Source organism: Musca autumnalis, unplaced genomic scaffold, assembly GCF_047663935.1.
Source record: "Musca autumnalis isolate F117 unplaced genomic scaffold, ASM4766393v1 scaffold_4, whole genome shotgun sequence".
NCBI lineage: Eukaryota > Metazoa > Arthropoda > Insecta > Diptera > Muscidae > Musca > Musca autumnalis.
In genome coordinates, this window is record NW_027411977.1 from 93881034 (window position 1) to 93907818 (window position 26785).

The following is a 26785-nucleotide window of genomic DNA, read 5'->3' on the forward strand; positions in this document are numbered from 1 at the left end:
TTCTTTGCAAAAGAAATCTACTGCGGGCCACATTTTTAATGACACTTTGAATTTCCACCTAACACATTTAGAATAGTTGTTTTATGTATCCATATCATATGTTATTTCTCATAAAGTATGTACGTTATGCATTAGGTAACAACAAGTGTATTAAAGCCCACAGATGTTTTCTTTGGAATTTGCATTTTATCCAAATTACTACAAACGCAATATTCGGATCGTTTTATTTTATCAACAACAACATTAACATTACCGGAGTTTGATTTGAAGTAAAAAAAAAAGAAATTCTATCTTTTATAAATATTTATGATATAGATGATGATGAGCAAATTTCGATAAATGGCAAAAAAATAAAAAACTTCAATCTTTTATATACATATATGTACATACATGCATTGACAACAAAACAATTATAAAACCTTTAAATTTATAGTTTTTTCCTGTTTCTCACACGTTTTGATTGTTTTCTTTGCTACACAACAAAAAATCTTGTATTCATGGTTTTTAAAGAAATACAAAATTACGTTATAACTTAAATAATTAAAATGAATAGAATTTGTTTTAAACCTAACTACACACTCGACTCGAAATTTGTTAGTGTTTAGCAAATGTTCTGTTCGTCATCATTCTCATGAAATAAATCTATTTCATTCATTATACCATGTATTTGCTATTAAAAAAATTAATATATTTTTATATGCATATAACAATAACACATATGAAATTTGAATGAGTGCATGATATTTTAACATTGACGCATGCGTACTAAAGAAATCATATGCGTTGTTATTATAACTGTGTGCTTTTTTGTTAATTGATAATATTACTTATTTATTTTTTCATTGTTTTTGTAAATTCAATTTACTTTTTTCCGTTTAAAATGTATACAAAATTTGATGATTTAGTTACATTTGTTACTCTCTTTTTCTTCGCTATACAATATATTATAAAATAAAAATTATAACTATATCTTTTAATAATAAGAATTATAATATAAGAAAAAAAACAGTTTCTTACTTGACTGGTCCTTGCTAAAAATACACATTTTATATTATATTTTTATTATAAAAATAATAATTTTAGATGTACAAAAAGACATTAGTACCTGCAATTGAACAAAAAATAAGTGTTTGTTAAAAAGAGTAAGATAAGTGCATTTTTAATAATTCTATAGTTCAATGGTAAAATAATATTCCCTACTTTTGGATTACAAAAAACATTCTTCTTTAATAGAATTGGCGATTAAAAATTAGTTTTGAAAAGTTTCACACATTTGCAGATATGCAATTTAAACGCAATAAAAAGCAAACATTTGCAATGAATGCATTAGAGTGCAACTGAAATATTATGACGAAATTTAAAAATTGAAATGTGTTAGTACGTTTCGGAAGTCAGCCATATTGTCACAACCTATGACAGTAAAATAACAAAAACCGTCTACCGATTATCCAGAGTGACAATTAATGACATATGTATTACGTACCGATACAGATGCAAAATTCACAAAATAAGAATTATGGAAACCCTGAAATATAGAAGCTTTTCCGTAATAGACGAAAGCTTTTAGATAAAGACGAATGGTTCGTAAAAATTTACATGAATCAAATTTTGAACGTATACGTTTTAGTACGATCGGTTCGTGTGACAGGCAAGAATTTCTACAAAAATAGGCTGTAAGTCGCAAATATAAGTGAACAAAACTGAAGCACCCCCAATTTATGGAACAGAAAAAAATAGACCGACATTGACCATTTTCGAAGTTTACATTTGGACAAAATATTAGGGGATTCAATGCTTGGACCACATAGGCATGTCCGTTTAAGAGATATAGCGCGTACCATTTTAGTGACATTTTTTTAAACTTTTGTGATGGAGGTACCCAAAGGAGTGGACCGATATGCCTCACCATCAAAATTTAACTAAGTTTGGACAAAATATTACGAAGACCAAACTGAACCGAATCCGTTCGAAAGTTGCCGTGCTCCAGCCACTACACACGGGACTTTTACAGCGTTCACGTCATTTTCTCAGGAATTATGGACTTTGCCCCTGAAAAACTTGTACCGTCGTAATGGGAGCAACGAATATAAACTGCAAAACAAGTCAAAGGAATTCGAGAGCAACTCTTAAACATCATTTTGCGGAAATTTTGTTGTATAGAAAATATTGGAACCTGATCTATGTGTAGCAGAAATATTACGATGTGCAATATATGGACCAAATCGGTTACTGTCGGTTACCATTTTACAGAAAAATTTTAACTTCTGTGGGGCAGGTACCCGAAGGAGTGGACCGAAGTGCAAAATTTGGCTCGAATAGGTCTATCCGTTCCAGAGTTATCGTGCGCGCCAGCCAGCCAGACAGACGGACGAACATGGTTAAATCCACTCAAAATTCTCTGAAACGAATTTCGTCCAAACATACTTGGGGTCTAAAAACCATTATTTCGATGAGGCACATTTTTGGTTTGCAAATTTGCATTTGTGAATTTTAAATTAAGGCTTTTTATTTCCAATTATTTTTATTATTTGTTCCCCTTCGATATGAAAGAGCCATATAGCTCGATTAATTAAATTAATTGAATTCACTTTTGGTTTTGCAAATGGAATTGTATTTTTTGGAAACATATCACATTAAAACACTCCAAAACACTTAAAAAGAATAAAATATTAAAGCAGCGCGTGAGCGGAGCTGATATGGCTTCATACGAAATGACAACACGATTGATTTGAAATAATTAGGCCGTCTTCCGTATTGTCAGTTGCTTTGTATTCGTGCATGAAACTAGGGTTTCTTAAATCGATTTCCCCACTACTGCAATTTCATAAAATTACTCTAGTATGGAACTCGACTTAAGAACCCCTAGTTTCATGTACGAATACAAAGCAACTGACAATACGGAAGTTGGCCATATTTTTACTCTTGTATAGGTATTATTTCCAGCTTAAGATCTGAGTCCATCAAATTGAGCAAGCGTGTTAGTAGATCATAAACTTTCAATGTTTGCTAAACGAATGAGAGCGACTTTATTGAAATTTGGTTTCGTTTAAGTACTCCACATGAGAAGCGAGTTACTCATCTAGTATTAGTTGTATAGAAAAGGTATTAAGATCAAAGATGTAATTTTTTGGTAATGTTTACAAAATATGTACATGGTTGCATTTTTAACCGTTGAATTCAAATATTTTAAATTTATGATGCATAATAATAAGATCAATTAGTGAAAATGTAAGAGTAAGCTTAAATAAAATAGGTACATAAGTGGATTTCAGTAAAATAGTTAATTAAAATATAATTGATCCGCTTCAATATTGTTTTGTTAACAAAATCACATTTACATATTCAAATCGGAATGGTTTAAATTCCGAAATTTCACTTCGATCGTTTTTGTTTAGCTTCTTTAGATTTCGAACGATTTGGTAAATAAACAAAACTAAAACATATGATTAGAAAACACCGACTGACTACCGTATTGTCAGTTGCTTTGTATTCGTGCATGAAACTAGGGGTTCTTAAATCGAGTTCCATACAAGAGTAATTTTATGAAATTGCAGTAGTGGGGAAATCGATATAAGATCCCCTAGTTTCATGCACGAATACAAAGCAACTGACAATATGGAAGTCGGCAAAAGTTGAAGTGGGAATTGTGAAAGTATTGTGTTTATTGGATTTTCAATTTTTCTATTGTTTCTGAAAACTCAACCCAACATTGAAAAATACCTTGTTTGAGTTAATTCGCTGTTTTCTTCTAGCTTTGCTTTAATTTATTATTCGTAATGCCAGATTGTTGTGTTTTTACAAATGTACTCACGAAAAAATGATGTGGCAATACTTAGTTTATAATTGGTTTCGTTGATTGAGAAATAATGAAAATGTGCGATTTTTTAAATAAAATGATAAAAAAGTATGAAATTAAATGTGATTTTGTTAATAAACAATATTTTTATTTGGTTTGTCTTTTTACGTACTGAACTTTACTGAACATTTTTTCTTCAGTGAAGTTTTGACAATTGTATAATTAAAATGTTGCTAAACATTACTGAAGAAACAATGTTCAGTAAAATTCAGTACGTAAAAGGACAAACCTATTATTTTCAAATGTTTTTGGAGCGTTTAAAGGGACATGTTTCCAAAAATTTACAATTCCACTTGAGAAATCAAAATAGGTTTCATTCCGAAAAAAAATTTCCGTTTTTCGGTTTCTGAAGAAGCTAGGTTAGGTTAGGTTTGGGGATGCGTAATCAATATATATTGACTACGCCACTCGGAGACCTGAAGAAGCTAAATATGGAATCAATTCCACTTTCGATCGGAATTGGTTTCTGTGACATGCCTAATCGATTTTCGAATTTTTAAGTATTATGGCGATATGAAATACAATACCAAGGGCATTTGCAAAGCAACTCAAGATTCGGAAGTCAGCCTTTATGTATGTATGTCGATAAACAAGTGAGTCAAGGCTGTAGTCAGGTCGAGGCCGACTATGTGATACCCTACACCACTACCCCTGGGCATAAGCTTTGGACTGGTAAAATTCAAAATATTACGATTGGGATAGCTTAGCGCCTTTGCTCTGAAAGCCTTCTTTAATACAGGTCAATTTTGTTGAAACGCATTTCAGTACAACGCAAATAAAAAAAATGGGAAAGTGGATTGTGCGACATCCATCATTACGCTTCTTTCTCTGTGAGAACCCCATCACCCCTAAAATTTCGTGCGAATTCGATCAAAATTTCGACCTGTAGTGTGATTGCACAAAAAATGGAAAAGGGATGCATTACCGACTATTGCCATATTTCCGTTGTTCGACCACCTATGATAACCTAATTCACATCATTGTAAAGGTCATATTTTCTACTTTCCTTGCCAGGTTTTGCTTTCGATATACCTCTTACAGAAGGGAGATATTCGGTTTATCCAAAAAAAATTTTTTCACATTCCGACGCTGAATAATATCCGACCATTACCAAAATCAATAGGTTCATTCCTCTGTGGGACCCCCATTAACACACAAAAATTTCGTGAATATCCGATCAAAATTGCGACCTGTAGCGTGATTACAAAAAATTGAAAAATGGGATGTATTACCGCCAACCCACTTTGCATCATTGTAAAGATGGGATTTTCTACTTTCATAGTCAGACTTTGTTTTTGGAAGGTCCCCAACCAAAGCTGTGATATTCATCATTATTATTAAAATCGCAAAAATGAAAAGTTGGGTTCTATTATCGGCTATTGCGATATCTTCGTTGTTTGACGACAACCTACGTTACATCGTTGCAAAGGTGATATTTTCTTCTTTCAATAGCAGTGCTTTTGATATACCCCTTATATAACACTGTGCAACATTTTTAAGGTGATCTTGTGCAAACAATTCGAACTGAGGATTTTTTGAAAGTACAGACCAAACGAAAAGAAACCCTAGTTGGGTTTTGTTGTGTCAGATCCCGCTCGGATTTTATGGCCCCATCTAAACATGGTTAAATATTGAGTTTTTAAAGAAATTCGGGGCTATATATCTGAAACCAATGCGAATATTCTTCTGACCTCTGAAGCAAATTTGTAGATAAGGACAAGAATAAAATATTTGGAGAAATAATGAAATCGAAATCGCCTCAAATTTCGAAATATATGCGAAAATTCCACAATTTTTATACATTTCGCACCGTATCTCCAAAACCGTAATTTTTTTCTGAATATTTTCTTTTGGAAAAATATTCCCTGGAATGTAATACATAACTCTTCAGAACATGTCATTGTTGTAAAATGCCTCTATGCCGTTGTTTTCAGTACATTTTTCAACAACGATTTAATAAAAATGTCAATAATGTAGTGAAATCCGAAATGCGAGAATAAACTGTTGGTGTGAACTGTGTTTGAAATACGTGTTGTAAAAGATATGATGCAAAATACCCCTGAAACAACATGAAGTAAGCATTTTAGAGTTTCAGAATGTTCTAAAGAATTGTTGAGAACTTTATTTGGAAGATTTTTGCAAAGCGTTACTTGGTTCAACTCCCAATAGTTTAGCCGATATTGACCACAATTTCAGCAATTATGTAACATTTTCTTTATTTTATAGATTTTGATGCCATAGATGGAGTTTTTCTTATGTGGTTTCTTCAACGGATAAGCTCTACTAGTTTAGGGCTACAATATTGCTAAAGACAGCAAGGCCAAATTCCTATTCGTTTCTGAGATAAAGGCCTGATAAATGAAAAAAGTGTAGATTTAGCCCGGTTTAGATGAGGCCATAAAATCCGAACTGGATCTGACAGGACAAAACCCTACTAGGGTTTTTGTAGTCTAAATATGCACTTTCAAAAAATCCAGACTAGAAGTTGTTTGCATTTTCAGTGTTGCATAGTGTAAGCGGAGATATTCGCTTTGAAATAAAATGTTGACTTTCTCCAAATAAGACCCCTGAACCAAAATCAATAGGCTTCTTCCCCTCCGGGACCTTTATCAACACGCAAAATTTGGTGACGATCGGATTAAAATTGCGACCTGGTGTAGGTTATAAAAAATGAATTCCACGTACTACAAAACTCGTATTTTACAAATTTATTATTATTATTTTTTTTTTTTTTTTTTTTGAAGCAAGTTGGACATATATATTTGACATAATGTTCGGTAATCCTATGACTGTAATTGTCGATAAGCCAAAATGTTTGAACCTTTGTTGAGGAGGTTCCAGAAGGTTTGGTCCGATATAGTTCATCATCATCAATCTTTTGAAGAAATATTGGCACGTACAAAGTTTGAACCAAATTGATTATACTCTTCGTGAGTCACCATACTCACAAATTAATTTAGTTTCTTAACTATACAATCCGAACATTCCAGAAGGCACTAGGAATATTGCTTAAATGATATTGAAACTCATTTTTATGTTTATACATGCTATCCCAAATAAATCTATGGGCCATTATTATATGTGTTCTTTTACTATCTGATGGATTTTAAAACCCAAAATAAACCAATTTGGAGGCATTACAAATATGATTTTTACATTGAAAGTTGATGCCAAGAAGCTCCTCCTTGAAATTCAATCATCACTTTTAACTTTAAGTTAACCGGAACGCTATAAATCTGTTCGGTAAATCCACACTACAACAAAAGGAGACTTATAATAATGGGGGCATGTGTTACAAATATTAACACCCACATTTAATCCATTAATAATAAAAATTCTACAATTTTATAGTACTAAAAAATATTTAATGTATTCCTTACTTACCTTTTAGGTATTATCGCTAGTCAACATCTTATTCCCAGTTTGTATAATAGTATATAAATCTACATACAAGAAGAAGAAAATCGTTTTCCAGTACATGTGTAGGCATGTCTATAATATAGTAGTTACTCTATGTTCGATACGCACACACAATATAATTTATACGTATCGTATAATAATTATATATGCAATATACTTATTTTTCATAGATGATATTTTTCAAATTTTCAATGGAGTAGTAGTATGGGTAGTAGCACGTATGGTTGTATTCATTAGCAGGCAAATATAGTAGTAGTGTTGGTAGTAAATATTCGTTTGATAGTACTAGTAGTCGTAATTATAGTATATATCTTGTTGTTTAGTAACATGTATTTGAAACTTGCCATGTAGTCTTTTGTTACATATTTTGTAGCATATTCTATGCTTCTACTAACAAAAAAAAAACTTGGACTCAACATCGCAATTGCAAATTCAATTTGAAAACTTTGAAGAAATATTAAAATATTAAAATTGTTTTTGTTGCTCAATGAGATTGAAAATATTTTTGGAAGATGTGATGTGGACAAGAATAATAATGCAATAACATAAAAGTATTATAAGTGAGCAGAAATGATATACACTTAAGAGTTTCACATCACCAACTAAAATTCCAAACATAAACATCAGATGGGATGCAGAGAATGTCGAGCGTATACTTTTAATTATTATTGCTATTCCTGTTCGATTTACGCCCGCTGCCATTAGCTGAATTAAAGCTACTACCATCAACTGTATCGTTTCGTTCGCGAGGATGAGTGGTTTTAAAGTCTTTGGATTCAACACGTTGATTGCGGGAAGAAGCAATCGTGTTGCTGTTTACACTACTACTATTCAAACTACCGCCACCAATACTAGCACTACTTCCGGTACTTTGACGATTTTCACGGGTAATATCTGTAAAATACATTATTAAAAATAATATTAAATTAAGTTTGTTGTAGTACAATCTTATAGGCGGCACATGTTTGTCAATTACACTGTGATACAAATGTGGACAAAAATTTTTTGCAGGATTTCTGATGCACAAATTCGGTATTGTGGGAGTCCATAGAAGACGAAAATACCTTTGGTTTCTTTGGGTCACTTCGGGTTTCGATTTTATAGCGGTAAATGTAATGAAAAATGGGCTTTCTTGGATTTTCAACTTTAAACGGACATTACTTCTTTTTTCCACAACCGATTTGCACACACTGTTTTTCATTATAAAGGGGAGAGTAATGCCTTTCGAACAAGCCATAGATTTTTAAAATCGGTTAACAAATGGCTAAGTAATAGTGGTTTAAGTGTGACAAAAACGCATTAAAAAACAGTAAAACGTTTTTCCTTGTGCTCTAGGCTGCGTAAACGACACCTAACAGTACAATTATTTACTGCTAACAAGTAGGAAATTTAGTAGGCTTTCCAAAATGGGAAAAACCAACGAAATCGGTTGAAAAATGAATGCGTTATGGCATTTTTTGTGTTTTAACTTTTTGGTTTTTTTTCATATTTTCCTTTATAAAAGATGGGTATCTTAGCATCTATGATTTTAATTGTGATTATCCTGCTTAACAATTACGCACAAGGTATCAATCTTTTATAAAGGAAAATATGAAAAAAAACCAAAAAGTTAAAACACAAAAAATGCCATAACGCATTCATTTTTCAACCGATTTCGTTGGTTTTTCCCATTTTGGAAGGCCAACTAAATTTCCTACTTGTTAGCAGTAAATAATTGTACTGTTAGGTGTCGTTTACGCAGCCTAGAGCACAAGGAAAAACGTTTTACTGTTTTTAATGCGTTTTTGTCACACTTAAACCACTATTACTTAGCCATTTGTTAACCGATTTTAAAAATCTATGGCTTGTTCGAAAGGCATTACTCTCCCCTTTATAATGAAAAACAGTGTGTGCAAATCGGTTGTGGAAAAAAGAGGTAATGTCCGTTTAAAATTGAAAATCCAAGAAAACCCATTTTTCACTACATTTACAGTTATAAAATGAAAAACCGAAGTGACCCAAAGAAACCAATAGTATTTTCGTCTTCTGTGGACTCCCACAAAACCGAATTTATGCATTAGAACCCCTGCAAATTTTCACTGTAGCACAGTGTTATTAAAATATTAACCTTAGTTATTGCTCACCTTTTTCTTTGGAATTTTCAGTGCGCAATGTTACGGATGATAAATTGCTGCCACTATTTACAGCACCAGTGGTTTGTGTTGAAGATGTAATGCCAGCACCTGAGGCATTTACAATACCAACGGTACCAACAGAATTATTTAAAACAGGCGATACAGTTGTCGTAGTCTTTTCATTATTATTTACAGGGTTTGCAGCAGGACTCGATGAGGAAGATGTTGCTGTTGCTGCTGTTCCCAGCTCATGTTTATTTACAGCAATAGGTGATGATAAGGATATTCCAATAGTGGAATTAGTAGTGGCATTATCATCTTTGCGCTGTGCTACCTGTGCATAACTCAAACGTGAAGCCGATGATCCTCCAGTGGCGACAGCTGGTGCAACATTAGTAGGTGTTACGGATGTCAAATTTTCTGTAGACGTCGAACTAGTGGAAGTGGAGGCATTCTTTTGTTTGGTAGCATCTTTTGGCGAATCTTTTTTGGCAATTAATGCAGCGATGGCGGGTGGCTTTTTGTGATTGTTTATGTTACATTCGGCAAGATTGGTGGTCATTGTGGCAACACTGCACACGTTCGAGATAGCAACAGCTGCTGAACCACCAGCATTCTGCACATTGCGTTCTTCGTTGTTTGGACTACATTTATTAGATACTATTGCTGCTGGCATTGATTTGTTATTATTATTACTCGCACTCGCCGTTGTAACAATTGTATTATCCATGGTATATACCAAATATTCATCAGTCTTCTTATTTTTATCATTGGGATTAGGAGTTGTGCCACTGCTACCAAGTCCAGCACTACTACTGCCTACACTACCAACTGTCTTGTTATGGCTCTGGTCTGCAGGTAATGCGGAAGAGGAGGAGGAAGGGGCAACAAATGTGGCAGCAACATTGTTGCTGGCCTTCATATTTGTTGTATGGTTTTGTTGTGTTACACACTTTATCACAGTTGGAGAGTTATTCGCATTATTAGAATTTTGTTTATTTGTCAAGGATTTGTTTATGTTATTGTTGTTGCTATTGTTGACAGATTGTTCGCGTGTTGTATCTTCGCAATTAACATTCTCTATGGCGGGTGAATTTAAAAAAGTTGAGGCGTTATTGTTGTTTGTGGCAGCCATTTGTGGGGAATTGTTGTTGGTGGGCGTAGGACTAACCGCTGTTGAACTGCCGCGATGTTGTTGTGATTGTTGATAGTAATATTGTTGTTTGTTGTGGCCGGAATCTTTACGAGTTTTTTTCCCATTTAGAACCCCAGATGCACCACCTGGACCGCTGCTATTGTTGCTGTTGCCACCAGCACCACTGCCACGGACTACATCAGCTAGACGATTTTCTGACCAACCACTACCACCATTAGTACCGTTTCCCGAACCGGTTGAGGAACTATGTTGTTGCTGCAACTGAGCATTACTGTTGTTGATTATATTTTGTTGCTGCGATTGCTGATGTTGCTGGTGATAGGGTTGAGTATTGACGTTTTTTGGCTGCTGCTGCTGTTGTGTTTGCTGTTGCTGTTGGTGATGTTGTGCTTGCTGATCCTGAATATTAGCACTGTTGCTACTACTACTACTATTGCTATTGATAGTCATGTTGTTATTGGCAGATGTTGTAGCATCATTTAAACTCACTTGTTGCTGATGGTGCTGCGTATTGGCAGTTTGCTTGTTGTTATTGGAACCACCGACTGAAGCAACATTACTGGAGCCCACCGAAGAGGAGGTGGCTTTAAAAATAAAACAGTAAAACATTTATTTTTCAAAGTCTACAGCAATATCATCTTAAAAAAACTAAAAACTTTAAACGAAAGTAACACTCGAGACAGGCGTCCGAAAAAGATTAGATGTTTTTTTATTAAATGTGATTCATCAAATATTTAGTTTTGTTCTGAAAGAATATAATACCTTACTCCAATTCAATTATGTGGGAAGGGATGTAAGACAATTATTGGCTTTACCATTTAAAATTAAGTAGAAAAATAAACGACTCTACAATAATTGGACCTGATCTTTGGTTAAACAAATCAGGTTAAGGGGTTACCCCTACTTATTACTTTCAAAAATTCGCGTTTTTCTCGAAATGGAATTTTTAAAGTCAGGGCCAACTCGAAAACGAATGGACCGATATTCATATATTTTGGTGAGCTTATTTAATACATATATTTTCCTTAAGCGAGACTGCTTTTTTAAATTGTTGTCTGATTTTTGGACAAAAGAGATAATTTTTTTTTTTTTTAAATCGAAATTTTGACTTTCGACAGTTGATTTTTTTAATTCTATTTCGCTTAAAGACAAGATTATTAGGTTCTTAAAATGCCCACAAAAATATATGAAAATCGGAACATTCGTTTTCCAGCTATTGTTGGCACCGCCAATTACTACAAACCATGCAATATTTTTCAAGAATAAAAATGCCCAAAGTAGTTTAAAATGTGCTCTTTCAGACGAAAGAAAGATCTAACTAAAGGGTAGTTTACACTATATGTAAATGTCATATGACATGAAATTTTCCATCGTTAAATATTCACTAATATGTGGAATATTTGAGATTTTCCTTACGCCATTTATTCTATGCGTCCACCCCAACAAAAAATATAATAAAATTACGTCTCCACATTGCCTCCGTGGGTAGATATGGAATGTTTTAATTTCGGGTCATATGACATTGGTAGATAGTGTAAACTACCTCTAACAAATATTTATAGTATCTTTCAATAAAATTCATGAATTTTTTTTTGTCTGCACAAGTAGGATAACCCCCTCCCAAATGAAATAAATCACATTATTGTAATCAACATTCCAAACGCAAAACATCAGGACAATTAGTCTTGAGCGTAGTTATAAAAATATACGATTTGGTAAAGGAAAGACACCAACTTACCTGGCAGTGGTGGAAATGCAGCTGCTTCTAAGTCAAATTGCGGTGGCTGGGGTGGAGCAACATTTTGCTGTTGTTGCTGTTGTTGATGATGATGGTGATGTTGATGATGGCCTCCTTGGTGATGGCTGTTATGATGGTAGTTATCGTGATGACGACCACCACCACCATGACCTCCACCAGATCGTTCATTATTACCACTATAATTAGAAGAAGCGCCACCGCCTGCATGGCGGCCACCTTCATAATTACGCCCACCACCAACATCACGTCCACTACTAACACCACCTCCTACTCCTCCGCCTCCACCGCCACCACCACCTTCATTGCTGTGATGATGCGGATTGTAATGATGAGAGTTGGATGAAGACATTTGATGATGTGTAGATGATGATGAAGCGGAAGAGGAATGATGTTGCTGCTGCTGTGTTTGCTGTTGTTGTTGAGACGATCCAGTTGACGTGTTGCTGTGATGTTGACTATGATGATGAGAAGATGAATTTCCTGAGGAATGGTGATGGCTTCCATTTCCACTATTATAGTGCGGATTGTAGTTATTGCCTTTGTACCCACCACGATGCTCATTATCATTTCGATGCGATGAATAACCACCACCGCCGCCACCACTACCGTGATGACCACCACCGCCGCCACCACTACCGTGATGACCACCACCACCACTTATATCATTGCGATTTGAATGATGATGACCGCCGCCGCTTCCTCCTTGGCCAGATGACATGCCACCACCTGATCCTCCACTTCCACCTCCGCTATTACCACCTTGCTGTGAATGATGTCCTGAATTGTATGATTGCTGTTGAAAATTAGAAGAGTGTATTAGATGTTGTTGATTCATTTGACTATTAATTTGATTAGTAGTAGTAGTTGTTGAAGTAGAAGTAGTAGAATTAGAAGAATTTATGGTGTTGTTGCTGTTTATTTCATTGTTAGAAGTATTAAAAGTTGCTGTAGTTGAAGACTTGATATAATTCTTTGAAGAGTTAGTTATTTTAGAGATGTTATTTTTAGATTTGTATTTGGAGGAGGCATATGTAGCGGAAAATGCGCTTTTGTTGTTGCTGGTGGTGACATTGGCTGTTGTGATGTTTTCGGTATCGGCGGTGGTGGTGGTGGTGGCATGGGTGGTGGGGTTGCCGCCAGTAACTGAATACAATTGTCCAGTACCGTTGACTCCGCCGCCGCCCCCTCCTCCTCCCCCATCTACACCCACCACCTTTACTTGGTTCAAAAAACCGCCAAAGCCGCCGCCGACGCCGCTGTTGTTGCTAATGTTATTTTTGTTACCCAAATCCATGGCCTCAAAACCTCCTCCTCCTCCTGCTCCTATCATACTAAAACCCCCACCTATGTCTACTAGAATATTGCTACTGCCACTAGTCGGATTCAAATAACAACCATTGTTAGTAGATACGGTAGTATAAAAAGTTGCAATACTAACCCCACCGCCAATACGGTTATTTGGCGAATATGTCATCCCTGAATTATCATCGTCACGTCTTCTTCGTCTGGGTCTTGACTGAGACCAATGAGGAGGATCTTTACTACCTCCCACAGAATTGGTAAGCGATGATGACGAAGATGTCATATTATTACGTTGGTTATGGTGATGGCCACCACCTCCCCCACTCTGTTGTTGAACGCTGTGAACCTGTTGATGTATAACCTCAACTACATCTTCTTGTAATTCATGTTGTTGTTGTTGGTGCATTTGTTGCTGCTGCTGCTGTTGCGTATGGTGGTGTTGCTGTTGCACTGAAACAGTTGGCGCAGCATGGCTCGCATAGGCCGTATGTTGTATTGAACCGCTTTGTGAATTAGAGGAAGGCATTTGATAGTGACTCTGTTGTATATGTGTAGGAGCGCCAGCGGACATTTGCTGTGCTTGTTGTTGTTGTTGTGTTTGTACATGATGAGTTGATTGATTTTGGGTATTGTAATGGTGATGGCCGCTAATTGTACCAGAACTGCTACCCGAATACGACTTATCTGCTGATGACTTTGTTATTCCACCTAAATACATACACAAAATTATATTTAGTTTTTAATGAAATCGTGTAGAAGAAGGATGCACTTAATAAAACAGAATTAAACAAACTTCGCCCCAATTTTACCTGTATTAGATTTCATGCTGGAATAATGTCTAGAACTACTGTTTTGTTGAGAACCAGACTGTTGTTGACTTGAAGTCGTTTGGGGTGGTGGTTGTTGTTGCATTTGATGCTGTTGCGACATTGATTGTTGTTGATGTGGATCAACAATTGCTGGCATTACGCTTACGAGACCACCAGTACCTCCAACGGCTACACTGGACACAATTATATTGCTTCCGGTTAATTGTTGTTGAGGCGCCTGTTGCAATTGCATGCTAGTATTTCGGGACTGTTTACGGTGACCGCCACCACCACCTGATGCACCACTGCTGTTGCTAGAATTATTGCGATGACTACTGTTGTAACGGCCATTTCCTCCGCCGCCGCCACCACCACCACTATTACCACCCCCGCTTTGCGGTTTTGTGCTTCCAGTTAAACCAGGAGTTGCTGTCGGTGGTTGCGATGTGGTGTTATATGCCGTTGGAGGTATACCATTGCTTGCAAAAACATTACCTATTTCATAGAAATTCTGTCCATGGGCTGAAGTTGCGGCTGCGGCAACAGCTGCTGCTGCCGCCGAAGGCCACGGAGCAACTATACTAGGAAAAAATTGTTGTTGAGGAAATTGCTGAAACAAGACAAAAAAAACATATTAAGTAATCCATTACGTGTATATAATATTTCATACTCACAATTACATGTAGTTGACCATTATATGGTACAGGAGGCTGTGTTATAGCAGCACCATTTGCTGCATATACAAATCGCTGTGGAGCAGCATTGTAAGCAACTGCAGCAGCCGCTGCTGCTGTATTAGGATCATAAACAGCGGCTGGTGGCGAGGTTAAACGGAAGCCATTTTTCAATGCTGAAACTGGACCAATTGGTAGTCTGTGTATGAACGGTTTCGCCTTCATACGAGCCATTATTGGTTTACCCTAAAATTACATATATATTATATATAAATAATAGAGACACAACAGAACTCCTCATTTAGAAGGCATACCTGAAATTCCTTAACATCTTCTCTCAAATACTTAAAAGCCTTTTGTGCATCATCATCAGACTCAAAAGTTATATACCAAGAATTATTTCCAGCAAATTCACAGGACAAAACTCTTGGACAGTTTTCACTATTGAAAATATTCTATACCGGATAAGAGTAGAGATATTACAAATATTAAGCATTATCACCATCAAATTTATATCGTCGATATAAATGCAATATGGAAATATAAATATTTATACATATGTACATATGTATGTACATTAGAGCTATAATTTTAAGATACATTTAAAAACAAACCTTGACAGTTTCAACGGGGGTTGTATGAGGAATTTCACGTAAAATAATGATGCACCGTTTGTGATTTGGTCTAACCCTAAGGCCTTCTTCGTCTACTTGCACATTTGGTGATTCTCTAAGCACTTCTGTTATTAATTTAATATCTTTGGTTAGTTTCTTAACCAAATTAAAGTTGGCAACAGTAAATATGGGTACATATTGATCGCTATCCATTTGCGATAGGAGCCATGTGTCGTTAGCCAAATTCTCTCTGCAAATAAAAAGGAACAACAGCATATTTTTATATAAAATGATTTAGAAATTCAAAACATTGCACTATGGTCTCAAATCCAAATTTTCTGTCCAAAACTATTTCAACGCCCATTTTGTAACGACACTGATTGTTATTTATAATAAGTGTGTGAAAAAAGCAATTCTTACGTTTTAACTACCAAAGTTACTAAAAACTGTCAAAATTCATTGAACAGGGTGGTCCCATTGTATGGAGTCTAAACCAAAACATTAACCTATGTTAGTAATTTTTGGTACGAAGGATTCATACTTTTCAAGAGGTCGAAATACCAACTTTTAGCCGAATCGGTTATAAAGTGTCGCTAAATATAAATTTTAAAGAAAATAGGTTGATAGATGTGGGTATTACCGTTCTATTTCAATTGGATACTACATACACCCAGTAAACACAATGTCGGACGTCCGACTCGTCTGCTCAAAGTCGGAAGTTTTTTCCGACGCGTCTGACCGACTTCGGTCCGAACTCTGTCCGACTACTCTGACGATTTTCTTCGTCAAACTTCAACACTATTCCGTGGAAAGTCATGTGTTTTATATTTGCACATGGCCAAAGTTAAGTTTCTTAACACTTTTATGTGTATCAAAATTTTTTGCATGTGAAGACATGTATTTTTTCATATGTATACTAATAACAATTGTTTTACATATTTCACAGATCGTGTTGACAAATTTGTCGTTCTCCACAGTTTGTTTTTCCATTTAACACAGCAAAATATGATATTAAAACCTTTAATATGTTTATAGTAGATAAACTTTCATGGGATTGGGATATTTCATGAACTAACTGTTTATTTTCAACATCTGATGGTAAATAAATCAGAATTTCATACGATAGTTCATCTGACTTCGCAAACACTTTCGAATTTCATAAGATTTTACTTCCGAATTCGGACCGATATCTGTCCGAAAGTCAGTAAATAAATCAGAAATTTATCCGATAGTTCGTCAGAGTTCGGACCGAATTCGGTCCGAAAGTCGGGTAAAACATCCGATTTTCATCCGAATTTCGGTCAGAGAACACGTCAACCACGCCATATGACTTTCGGTCAGAATTCGGACCGAATTCGGATCCGAACTCGGACGTTTTATCCGACTTTCGGACCGAATTCGGTCCGAACTCTGATGTTTCTTCCGATTTTGGTTTGCTGGGCAGTCACAACATATTTATATAAAAATTCTCCCATCCTAAAATAGAAAAATCCACTTTATTTTAACTGTGGCAAATTTGAGCACGATTTGACTTCTGAATTTATTAGTACACCCCCTGCAAACTTTTAAATTAGTTTTGGAGGTGGACATATGTGAACATTTTTTTAAAAGTTTAAATATCTTAAAAAATATTCAATATATAAACAAACATTGATTTTACTGCGCTAATTTTACAAATGTCTTCGTTCTTTTTTAAAATATATTATTATTTTACTTAATTTTTTAAAATTTTGAAACTTAAAAAAATAATTTTGGTCAAAAACTACTACTCCTCCATACCGAACTTTAAGATTTCCCCTCAAATATTTTTAGTTCAATGTAAAACAAAAAAAAGGTAACATAACATTCATTGTTTAAACCATCCTATTAAAAACAACACAGACATTTACTGGTCCTGGAAAATAGAATACAACTAGATTGCACAATATGCATTAGGAAATCTCAATACGAGTACATCAGGGACAAGTCAATTAGAAAGCGCCTTACATGAGGTGGTCGGGCATATTTAGGGAGAATTCAACAATGTAAGATTCAATCAAACTCTCACTGCATCACAACAACTTTTGTGATTGTGGAATGCAATCACGAGACAATAAGGGTTTGATTATGGATAGCAACCCAACCCCACTTGCGTTGCTGACAAAAAAATATTAATGGAAATTTCTACTTGCGCATTGAAAGAATTTGACAACAATTTCCGTCCTTTAAATTATTTTAATTCTATGATTTTCTCTTCTGGCAACGCAACTACAGTTGCGAGTTCTTCGACCAAGCAAAGAATAAGTTTACGCTGACGATATTCTTGTACTTATAAGTGACAAATTCTTACAGAGCTCTAGCACAGCTGCCAAGATATGTCCATGACCCGGGGAAGTCAGAACACTTACCAATTTCCCGCTACATGTTCTGATTGGAGTTGCAATTGAGCTTTTCTTCGAAGCGAAATACCATGGCGCGATTTTGGGTCATTGCCTGAATTTATGAATAGTCTTATAGCAATAAACGGCATTTCCAGAGCATTTCATTCGTAAGACATTTCGTAAGGCACGCCACGCCGTTCGGAATAGGAGATAAATAGTAGGTCCCATGTAATTGAGTTAATATGAATCGGGGTTCCCTCATTGGTATGAGGGAAGTCCCCTGGCCTTGTCTGTAGTGCGTTTTTCTAACTCATTTTTTGAGTTACTGACAAAAATCGGTCAAATTAAAATGCTTATAATTTCGATAATTAACGATATTATTCGATATGTTAGCGACCAATAACAAGTCGTCGTAAAGTTCTACCGATAGCAACAGTGTTGTCAACTTTTATTTGAACTTTTCATTATTATTTTTGCGTTTTAATGTTACCGATTTTTAATTTAATTTTATTTATTTATTCATTCCAATTTCAAGTCCGAATACCTCACTTAGGTTAGGTTAGGTTGAAAAGAGGGGCGAGTACTCGCCACATGTCCTGGTGGACATGCACATAAGCCATGAAGTAGGCCTGTTGTGCGCTCTAGTCTAAGATTTTTGAAGAAGGGGACTCTACTATAAATTAATTAAGGAACTCTGTTCCCTTAACAAAATCCCGTAATTGTTTTAGGTCGTCTACAATTACCTGATTAAGATCTGGTATTGTGTCGTTCCCTAAAAACTGGGATCTGATGTTTGCGAAAGCGGGGCATTTGCAGAGAAAATGCTCCAATGTTTCATCATCCTCTCCGCATGCCCTGCATACGCTGTTGTCTGCACAATTAATTTTTTGCAGATGAGCTTGTAAACCCAGGTGACCTGTAAGAACACCTGTAAGTCTACTCAACTCTGCTTTACCTAGCAGTAATAGGTTTTTAGTTTTTTCCTCATTTGGGTCTCCCCATAGGATTTTTGTGGTTTTCCCTAATTCCTCTCTATTCCATAGGGATAAGTGGGCATTTTTTGCCCAATTTTTTACCTCTAGCCGAGACGCGTTTAGTGGCTTTGCGTTCTCCAAGTTTACTGTTGCTAATTCCCTTCCATTTTTTGCCAGAGAATTTGCTATCTCATTACCTCTATTCCCCGCATGTCCCGGTACCCATATTATACGCACCGTGCCATGCTGAGTATAGCTGTTGATCGAATTTATACAATCCAGGACTGTTTGTGATTGTACTGTCTTGGATGTTATTGCTTTGATTGCAGTTTTACTGTCCGTAAGGACGTTTACTGTAGTTGGCCTCGTGTTGGCATTAAGCCAGTTCAGACACTCTGTGATCGCTCGGATCTCCGCTTGATGGACCGTATTGTGATCCGGCAAACGAAGAGATATTTCGGTCTCTGGTTCTTCAATAAAGAGACCCAGTCCCGTTCTCCCACCTAACATTGAGCCGTCTGTATAACAACAGTTTCCAGTCGGCATTTGTGCTAGATTTCCGCCGATCCACGAGTCTCTGTCTGGAATTAATGCCTCGCATGAAGCAGCTACAAATGTTTCAGGTATACGGTCCGATACAATGTTATCCATTGACTCTCCCGTTGTTACCTGTAGAATGTTTTGATGGTATGTTACGTGGTCCTTACTGATCCACTCGTCCACCGCTTTAAGTCGAATAGCTGCGACAGCCGCTTCATACCTTATCTGGATTTCTATTGGGTGTATATATAGAATAGTTTCTAATGCCCTCGTTGATGTTGTCCTCATTGCGCCGCTTACACTTAGACAGCACATTCGTTGGACTTTCTGTAGTATTTTAATATTACACTTTTTATCCATAGCTGTCCACCAGACTACTGAAGCGTATGTTGGAATAGGTCTAACTACGCTTTTGTATAGCCAGTATGTCATCTTAGGATTAAGACCCCACTTGGCGCCTATAGCCCTTCTACAGGTTGACCAACATCTATGAGCTTTATTGGCTCTTTCTTGAATATGGTCTTTCCATTTAAGTTTCCTATCCAGAATTACTCCCAGATATTTGACTTTATTGGAAATATTGATCGTCTTGTTTAGGAAAACTGGTTCTTCAAAGTGTCCCAGTTTTGTTTTCCTAGTAAACAGACATATTTCCGTTTTTCCAGGTTTACATTAAGACCTCTTGGTCTAGCCCAGTTGTACGCTAGTTTTAGGGCTGATTCAGCTTTTCTGCATAGCAAGTTTGGATTCTTACCCCTCGGAAGTATTATAACGTCGTCTGCATAACAGACTGGGTCAAATCCCTCATCGGTTAAAGTCCTTAATAGGCTATTTAAGAAATTGAAAAAACATCAGGATTGAAAAAAATTAACAGAAGAAAACATTAATTGGAGAGATGCTCAACATAGCACTATAAAAACATATAAAAACTTCAAATACACAACTACATTTCACTAATTAACAACGGAACTAGTGGAAGTATCGGTATATAATAAATAAATCACAGTTATCCGGCTAAGAACTACACAGTTTCCGAGCAGCAATAGCTCACAACATTACATATAAAAAAACAATAAAATTAAGGAAATTGAGCATCAATCATAACAATTTAAATAATATATAAATACAATTTTGCATGGGGCACAGAATCGAAAGTACTACTCAATTAAATTGACAAAATAAAAATATATGCTCTGTTCCAGAACCTGCAAGAATCTACTAATTTTTACTACGATGACAATTTTCCCTTTATGTTATCGAAGAAAATAGTAAAATTAGTAGATTCTTGCAGTTCTGGAACAGACCAATTAATATAAAAGTTATTAAGGTAAAAAAGCAGAAAAAAATAAACCAAAGCATAAAACCAGTAAGGAAAGGATCAAAGTCGGGCGGGGCCGACTATATAATACCCTACACCACTGTGAATATGTAAAATATGTATGGGAGCTAAATCCAAATCAGAACAGATTTTGATATAATTTTTCATATTTATTTGGAGGCCAAATTCCGTCACAATGTCCAAATTTCATCAATATTGGGCATATATAGCGTGTTTCGTGCATCAAATACCTCAAATCGATCGAAAATATATATGGGAGCTATATCCAAATTTGACCCGATTTCGATATGATTTGCCACAGTTATTTCTAGACTAACCACCGTCACACATTCCAAATTTCATTGAAATCGGACAAATATAGCGTGTTTCGTGCGACAAATACCTCAAATCTTCCTAAAATATATATGAGAGCTATATCCAAATCTGAACCGATTTCGATATAATTTGGTACACTTATTTCTAGGCCAAATCCCGGCAAACATTCTAAATTTTATTGAAATCGTATATATATAGCGCGTTTCGTGCATCAAATACCTAAAATCGTCCGAGAATATATATAGGAGCTATAGCCAAATTTTAACCGATTTCTATATAAATTGGCACACTTATTTCAAGACTAAATTCCGTCGCACATTCCAAATTTAACTGAAATCGGACATATATAGCGTGTTTCGTGCACAAAATGCCTTAAATCGGGCGAATATATATATGGGGGCTATATCCAAATCTGAACCGATTTTTAACATAGCGTTCGTCCTTTGGTCAAAAAAACTATCTTCCCCAATATTCATGCGAATCGGACAATAAATGCGACCTGTACTTTGTTTACAAAAATACATGGACAGACGGACAGACAGACGGACATGCGTAAATCGACTCAGAAAGTGATTCTATGTATATCCCTAATTATGGGTCTATCTCGTTTCCTTTTGCATGTTACAAACTAATGCACAAAGACATAATACCCCTTACCACAAGGTGGTGTAGGGTATAAACACACTGACAGAATGGAAGACTATTAGGGAAACTCTCGGAACATAAAATCCGCACCTACTACTTGTAGGTGATCTCTTTTCAGGACGCATTGGGATTGTTCTCTATTTCAATTCTTATTTCATGGTATTATCTAGGACGAACATATGGAACCAAAGGTATTCCTGTGGAGTACTAACTTAACCTAAGCCTATATGAAATTTAGGCTCAAGCCTATCTTTAAATATTAGCATAGAATCAACAAACCTTGAAAAATAATATTCCAATTGCGTTGCTAACGATTGCTTTAGTTGTTCCAATGACATAGTATTATTATCAGTACCGCCACCCGTATTACCACTGGAATTTGAAGAAGCGTTGCTAGCATTAGATGCCATATTGTTGGTATTGTTGTTGGCACCACCAATCACATGTTGCTGTGACTGTTGTGGTTGGTGATGATGTTGCTGCTGCTGTTGTTGTTGATGCGCAATTGTTTGCTGCTGCTGTTGTTGGGATGGAGGCGGCGGTGGAACATTTGTAAGAATCACATGATGCTGAGCGTGGGCGTTGTGTTGTTGTGCGGCTGCTGATGATACAGGTGTGCCAGACATTTGATCAACAGCAACTAAGTTTGTTGCACCTGGTGGACCAACTCCCACATTAACACCTACCGGCAAGTCCTCTTGGCTATAACAGACGACCGTGCCATCTTGAGCTATAGTTCCATTCATCACTGTATATTCGGTGTTATCAATCGTTGTTGTAGTAACGGTGGGCCCTTGTCCTGCTGTAGCAGCCATAGGGGCCTGATGGGCATACTGTATATGGGGTTGTTGTGGATGGCCTTGTATTTGATGTGTTGGTGGTGGTTGTGGTGTAGCAGCAGCTACAGCCGCAGCCGCCGCTGCTGCCTGCACTGTTTGCAGCGCTTGCTGTTGTGTGTGTGCGGCTGCGGTATGAGCAGCAATTAACGGCTGATGTTGACCGGGTGCCGGGGCAACTTGTAAAGCTTGATGGTGTGGTGGTTGCGGTCCCGCTGTTGCCGCTATTAATGGGATGTGTGTAGCGGCCGGAGCTGCCAATTGTGTGGGTTGACCATATAAATTGGTCGCTAGCATTGCCGTGTCAACAGGAACATTTGCATAAACGGTGGTAGCAACAGGTTGTTGTATCTTCACAGCATCCCCATTCATATAAACGTAACCTCCTGTTTGTGTAAAGGATAGAAAAAAAAACAAATGGTTAGAAATATTAAATCGAATGTTATGATCCTATACTAATATACATATTTCTTTTTAACAGTATAGTTCTAATTGTCCAAAACACATACATATGTATGTTAACGGGTATACAATTTTTGATTACTATTTACAAATTGTACATAGCTTAATACTGTATTGTTATTGCAATGTACATGGTTTTTCGAATTTATCTGATGTTTTAGACAGTAAGTAATTTATAACATGGTGTGCTTCGTTTTTATTTTATGTATCAGATTCCATTAAAAAACAAATTTCGATTTTCATGTGGGTTACATCTTCGGGCATTTATGGTGACGATATATATATTACATTTTTTGAGATAAAACTAGAATTATTGCAACAAATACGTACTTTATATATTTTTACAGAAAACGATTTCTATATAGTCATAAACAATTTAAGGCAAAAAGATAGGAAAAACCTTATAGAAAGCAAAAGAGATACCCACCATACCAGTTGCTGATATTTTTCGAATGTTTGCCTCAAGTTTCGAAAACGATATCATTTTCGAACGTTTGGCAAATGTTGTTTTTTGTGTTTTTCTTTTGTTCGCCAAAAGTTCGAAAACTATATCATTTTGGAACATTTGGTGAATGTTTTTTCTTCACAAGAAAAATTGCTTCGAGAAACATTTCTCATTTTGGAAAGTTTTTTTGTTATAATTTTCTGTTGTTTGTATAAAATTCCCATTTGCTTTTGTTTCAAATAATTTCGATATAAATGCTACTTGTAATATATAAAATAAATGTTGATAAAGGTTGCCAAAACACAAGACAACAATGTTTAAAAACAGTTACATATCGGAGAAATAAAAACGGAAAAGGTTCATAACAGAAACATCAAGAAACTTCACAAAAAATGTTTTTCGGCACCATCGTAGAAACTATCGTAATTCATTCGCTAATAATATTATTGCCGATATTCGAAATTGAAGGTTTTCCTGCCACAAACTGAGAGACGAGTGAATCGTATACAATTCATTCTCGTTTGTCGTTCTCGAACATAATATCCGCTAAACTATCGAGAAATATTCGAAAACGATATCGTTTTAGATAGCAATAGTATGGTGGGTATATTTGTATTAAATACACATACAAATATATTAATATTTATATGCCAGTGTTCTTATTCAATCATGCAGATTTAGCAAGCTTTAATTGGAATTTCTATTACGGAATTCAAAATTATTTGCAATTTGTTTTATGAATAAGACGAGCATATCCTCGTGGAACCTTTGATGTAGAAGTTGGGTAGAATATCGTTTGTTGAGATAGTTTATTATTTTTAGATTTTATTTTGAATTACACTGTGCAACATTTTTAAGGTGATCTTTTGCAAACAATTCGAACTGAGGATTTTTTGAAAGTACAGACCCAAACGACAAGAAACCCCAGTTGGTTTTTGTTGTGTCAGATCCAGCTCGGATTTTATGGCCCCATCTAAACATGGTTAAATATTGAGTTTTTAAAGAAATTCGGGGCTATATCTCTGAAATCAACGCGAATCTTCTTCTGAGCTCTGAAGCAAATTTGTAGATAAGGACAAGAATAAAATATTTTGAGTAATAACGAATCCGGAAAACTACATTTATTGCCTCAAATTTCAAAATATATGCAAAAATTCCACAATTTTTATACATTTCGCACCGTATCTCCAAAACAGTTAATTTTTTTCTGAATATTTTCTTGTAATACTCTCTTCAGAACATGTCATTGTTGTAAAATGCCTCTATGCCGTTGTTTTCAGTAAATTTTTCAATAATAAAAATGTCAATAATGTAGTCAAATCCGAAATGCGAGAATAAACTGTTGGTGTGAACTGTGTTTGAAATACGTGCTGTAAAAGATATGATGCAAAATACCACTGAAACAACATGAAGTTAGTATTTTAGAGTTTCAGAATGTTCTAAAGAATAGTTGAGAACTTTATTTGGAAGATTTTTGCAAAAGGTTACTTGGTTCAACTCCCAATAGTTTTGCCGATACTGACCAGAATTTCAGAAATTATGTAACATTTTCTATATTTTATAGATTTTGATGCCCTAGATGGAGTTTTTCTTATGTGGTTTTCTCAAAAGATAAGTTCTACTAGTATAGGGCTACAATATTGTTAAAGACAGCAAGGCCAAATTCCTATTCGTGTCTGAGATAAAGGCCTGATAAATGCAAAAAAAGTGTAGATTTAGCCCGGTTTAGATGAGGCCATAAAATCCGAACTGGATCTGACAGGACAAAACCCTACTAGGGTTTTTGTAGTCTAAATATGTACTTTCAAAAAATACATACTAGAAGTTGTTTGCATTTTGAGTGTTGCATAGTGTTATCTGCAACTTTTTGACATGTGTTTTTGCACATAAACCATACCAAACAGGACAACCATATGTCATTATTGGCCGGATGCATATTTTATAGAGTAGCAACTTGTTTTTACGTCAAATTTGGATATACGGTTTAGCAGTGGAAATAATGCTCGTCCGCATTTTATGGCGGTCGGTTTCACATCAGAATAGATCGCTATTTTAATTGGTGATGATCGTGAAATGGACCAAAAACATAATTTTTAGTCCAATCGCCTCGAAATTTTAAATAAGGTAAGAGAATATGACAAAGAAGAAGTTTGAAATTTGAAATGGCGAACAGATAATATTTAGATGGTTAAATGAACAACTTTTGTGTGAAAATTGTGAAGAATTTGAATATACAGCTTTTATCTTTTTTCCTGGAAGAGACATGACCTTCTTTTAAAAGTCATCGGCTACCTTTAAATGTAAATATTCATATGTAAAGTGACAATACTTCTTGAAAACCCAAATTGGCTATACTTCTTGAAAACCAAAATTATCTATACTTCGTGAAAACCCAAAAATCCAACTGTAGATGCAATATTATTTTTGTTTATAATAAATACCCCAGAAAAAAGTTTGCCTCCAAAGAGGCAGTTAAATGATATGTACAAGTGATCTGGAAGTGCATCAAATTATGCATTTTCACTCATGATTTTTACAAGAGCGTGACTACTGAAAGAGGCACTCCATTGCACCGCATTTTAACTGACCCTTTGGCATTGCATTTTAACTGAACCTTTGGCACTGCATTTTAACTGACCCTTTGGCATTGCATTTTAACTGACCCTTTGGCACTGCATTTTAACTGACCCTTTGGCATTGCATTTTAACTGACCCTTTGGGGTAGAATAGGAGGCAGTCCAGAGCACGTGTTTCGAATAACAAAATCAAATGCATTTATTATTTGTGTAAAACAAACATATTAATAACTTTATTACGTAAATTCACACAAATTATGAGAATTCTCTATTGAATTCAATCGCAAACATGTGTGTTTCCTCCGCTCTTCATTAAATCCAAGCTTAATTGCTTTTGCTTCATCTGCTAAATGGGTTTGATATTGTCTTCCCATCACTAGTTAAGATTTCGACATGTACTCCAACAGCACTCCATTGGGAAATTTTCTTCTCGTGAGTTACCGGAAAAATGTTCACAAATTAAATATTATTTAGTTTGTATTAACAAATGTTTGGAAATGTTAACACGATTATCTCTTTTTGGAAATGTAGAGATGTACAAACTGATTTATGTACATGTAGGGATCTCTAACAACTGCTAATAAAATGT

At 35.6% G+C, this 26785-nt stretch overlaps 1 protein-coding gene across 2 annotated transcripts in view; it reads right to left on the reverse strand.

Annotated features, from left to right (window-relative positions):
- Window positions 1-7461: 7461 nt before the first annotated feature.
- Larp4B (La-related protein 4B) overlaps window positions 7462-26785 on the reverse strand; it is a 31065-nt gene continuing 11741 nt past the window's right edge. For both annotated transcript variants that reach the window (XM_073982074.1, XM_073982075.1), the window contains 9 exons: window positions 22157-23099; window positions 15705-15954; window positions 15405-15545; window positions 15091-15336; window positions 14417-15026; window positions 13744-14315; window positions 12285-13098; window positions 9400-11130; window positions 7462-8170 (listed from right to left, as the gene is read on the reverse strand). In XM_073982074.1, the coding sequence (XP_073838175.1) occupies window positions 7935-8170; window positions 9400-11130; window positions 12285-13098; window positions 13744-14315; window positions 14417-15026; window positions 15091-15336; window positions 15405-15545; window positions 15705-15954; window positions 22157-23099 (5543 nt within the window). In that variant the 3' untranslated portion in view covers window positions 7462-7934. The remainder of the gene's footprint in view (window positions 8171-9399; window positions 11131-12284; window positions 13099-13743; window positions 14316-14416; window positions 15027-15090; window positions 15337-15404; window positions 15546-15704; window positions 15955-22156; window positions 23100-26785) is intronic.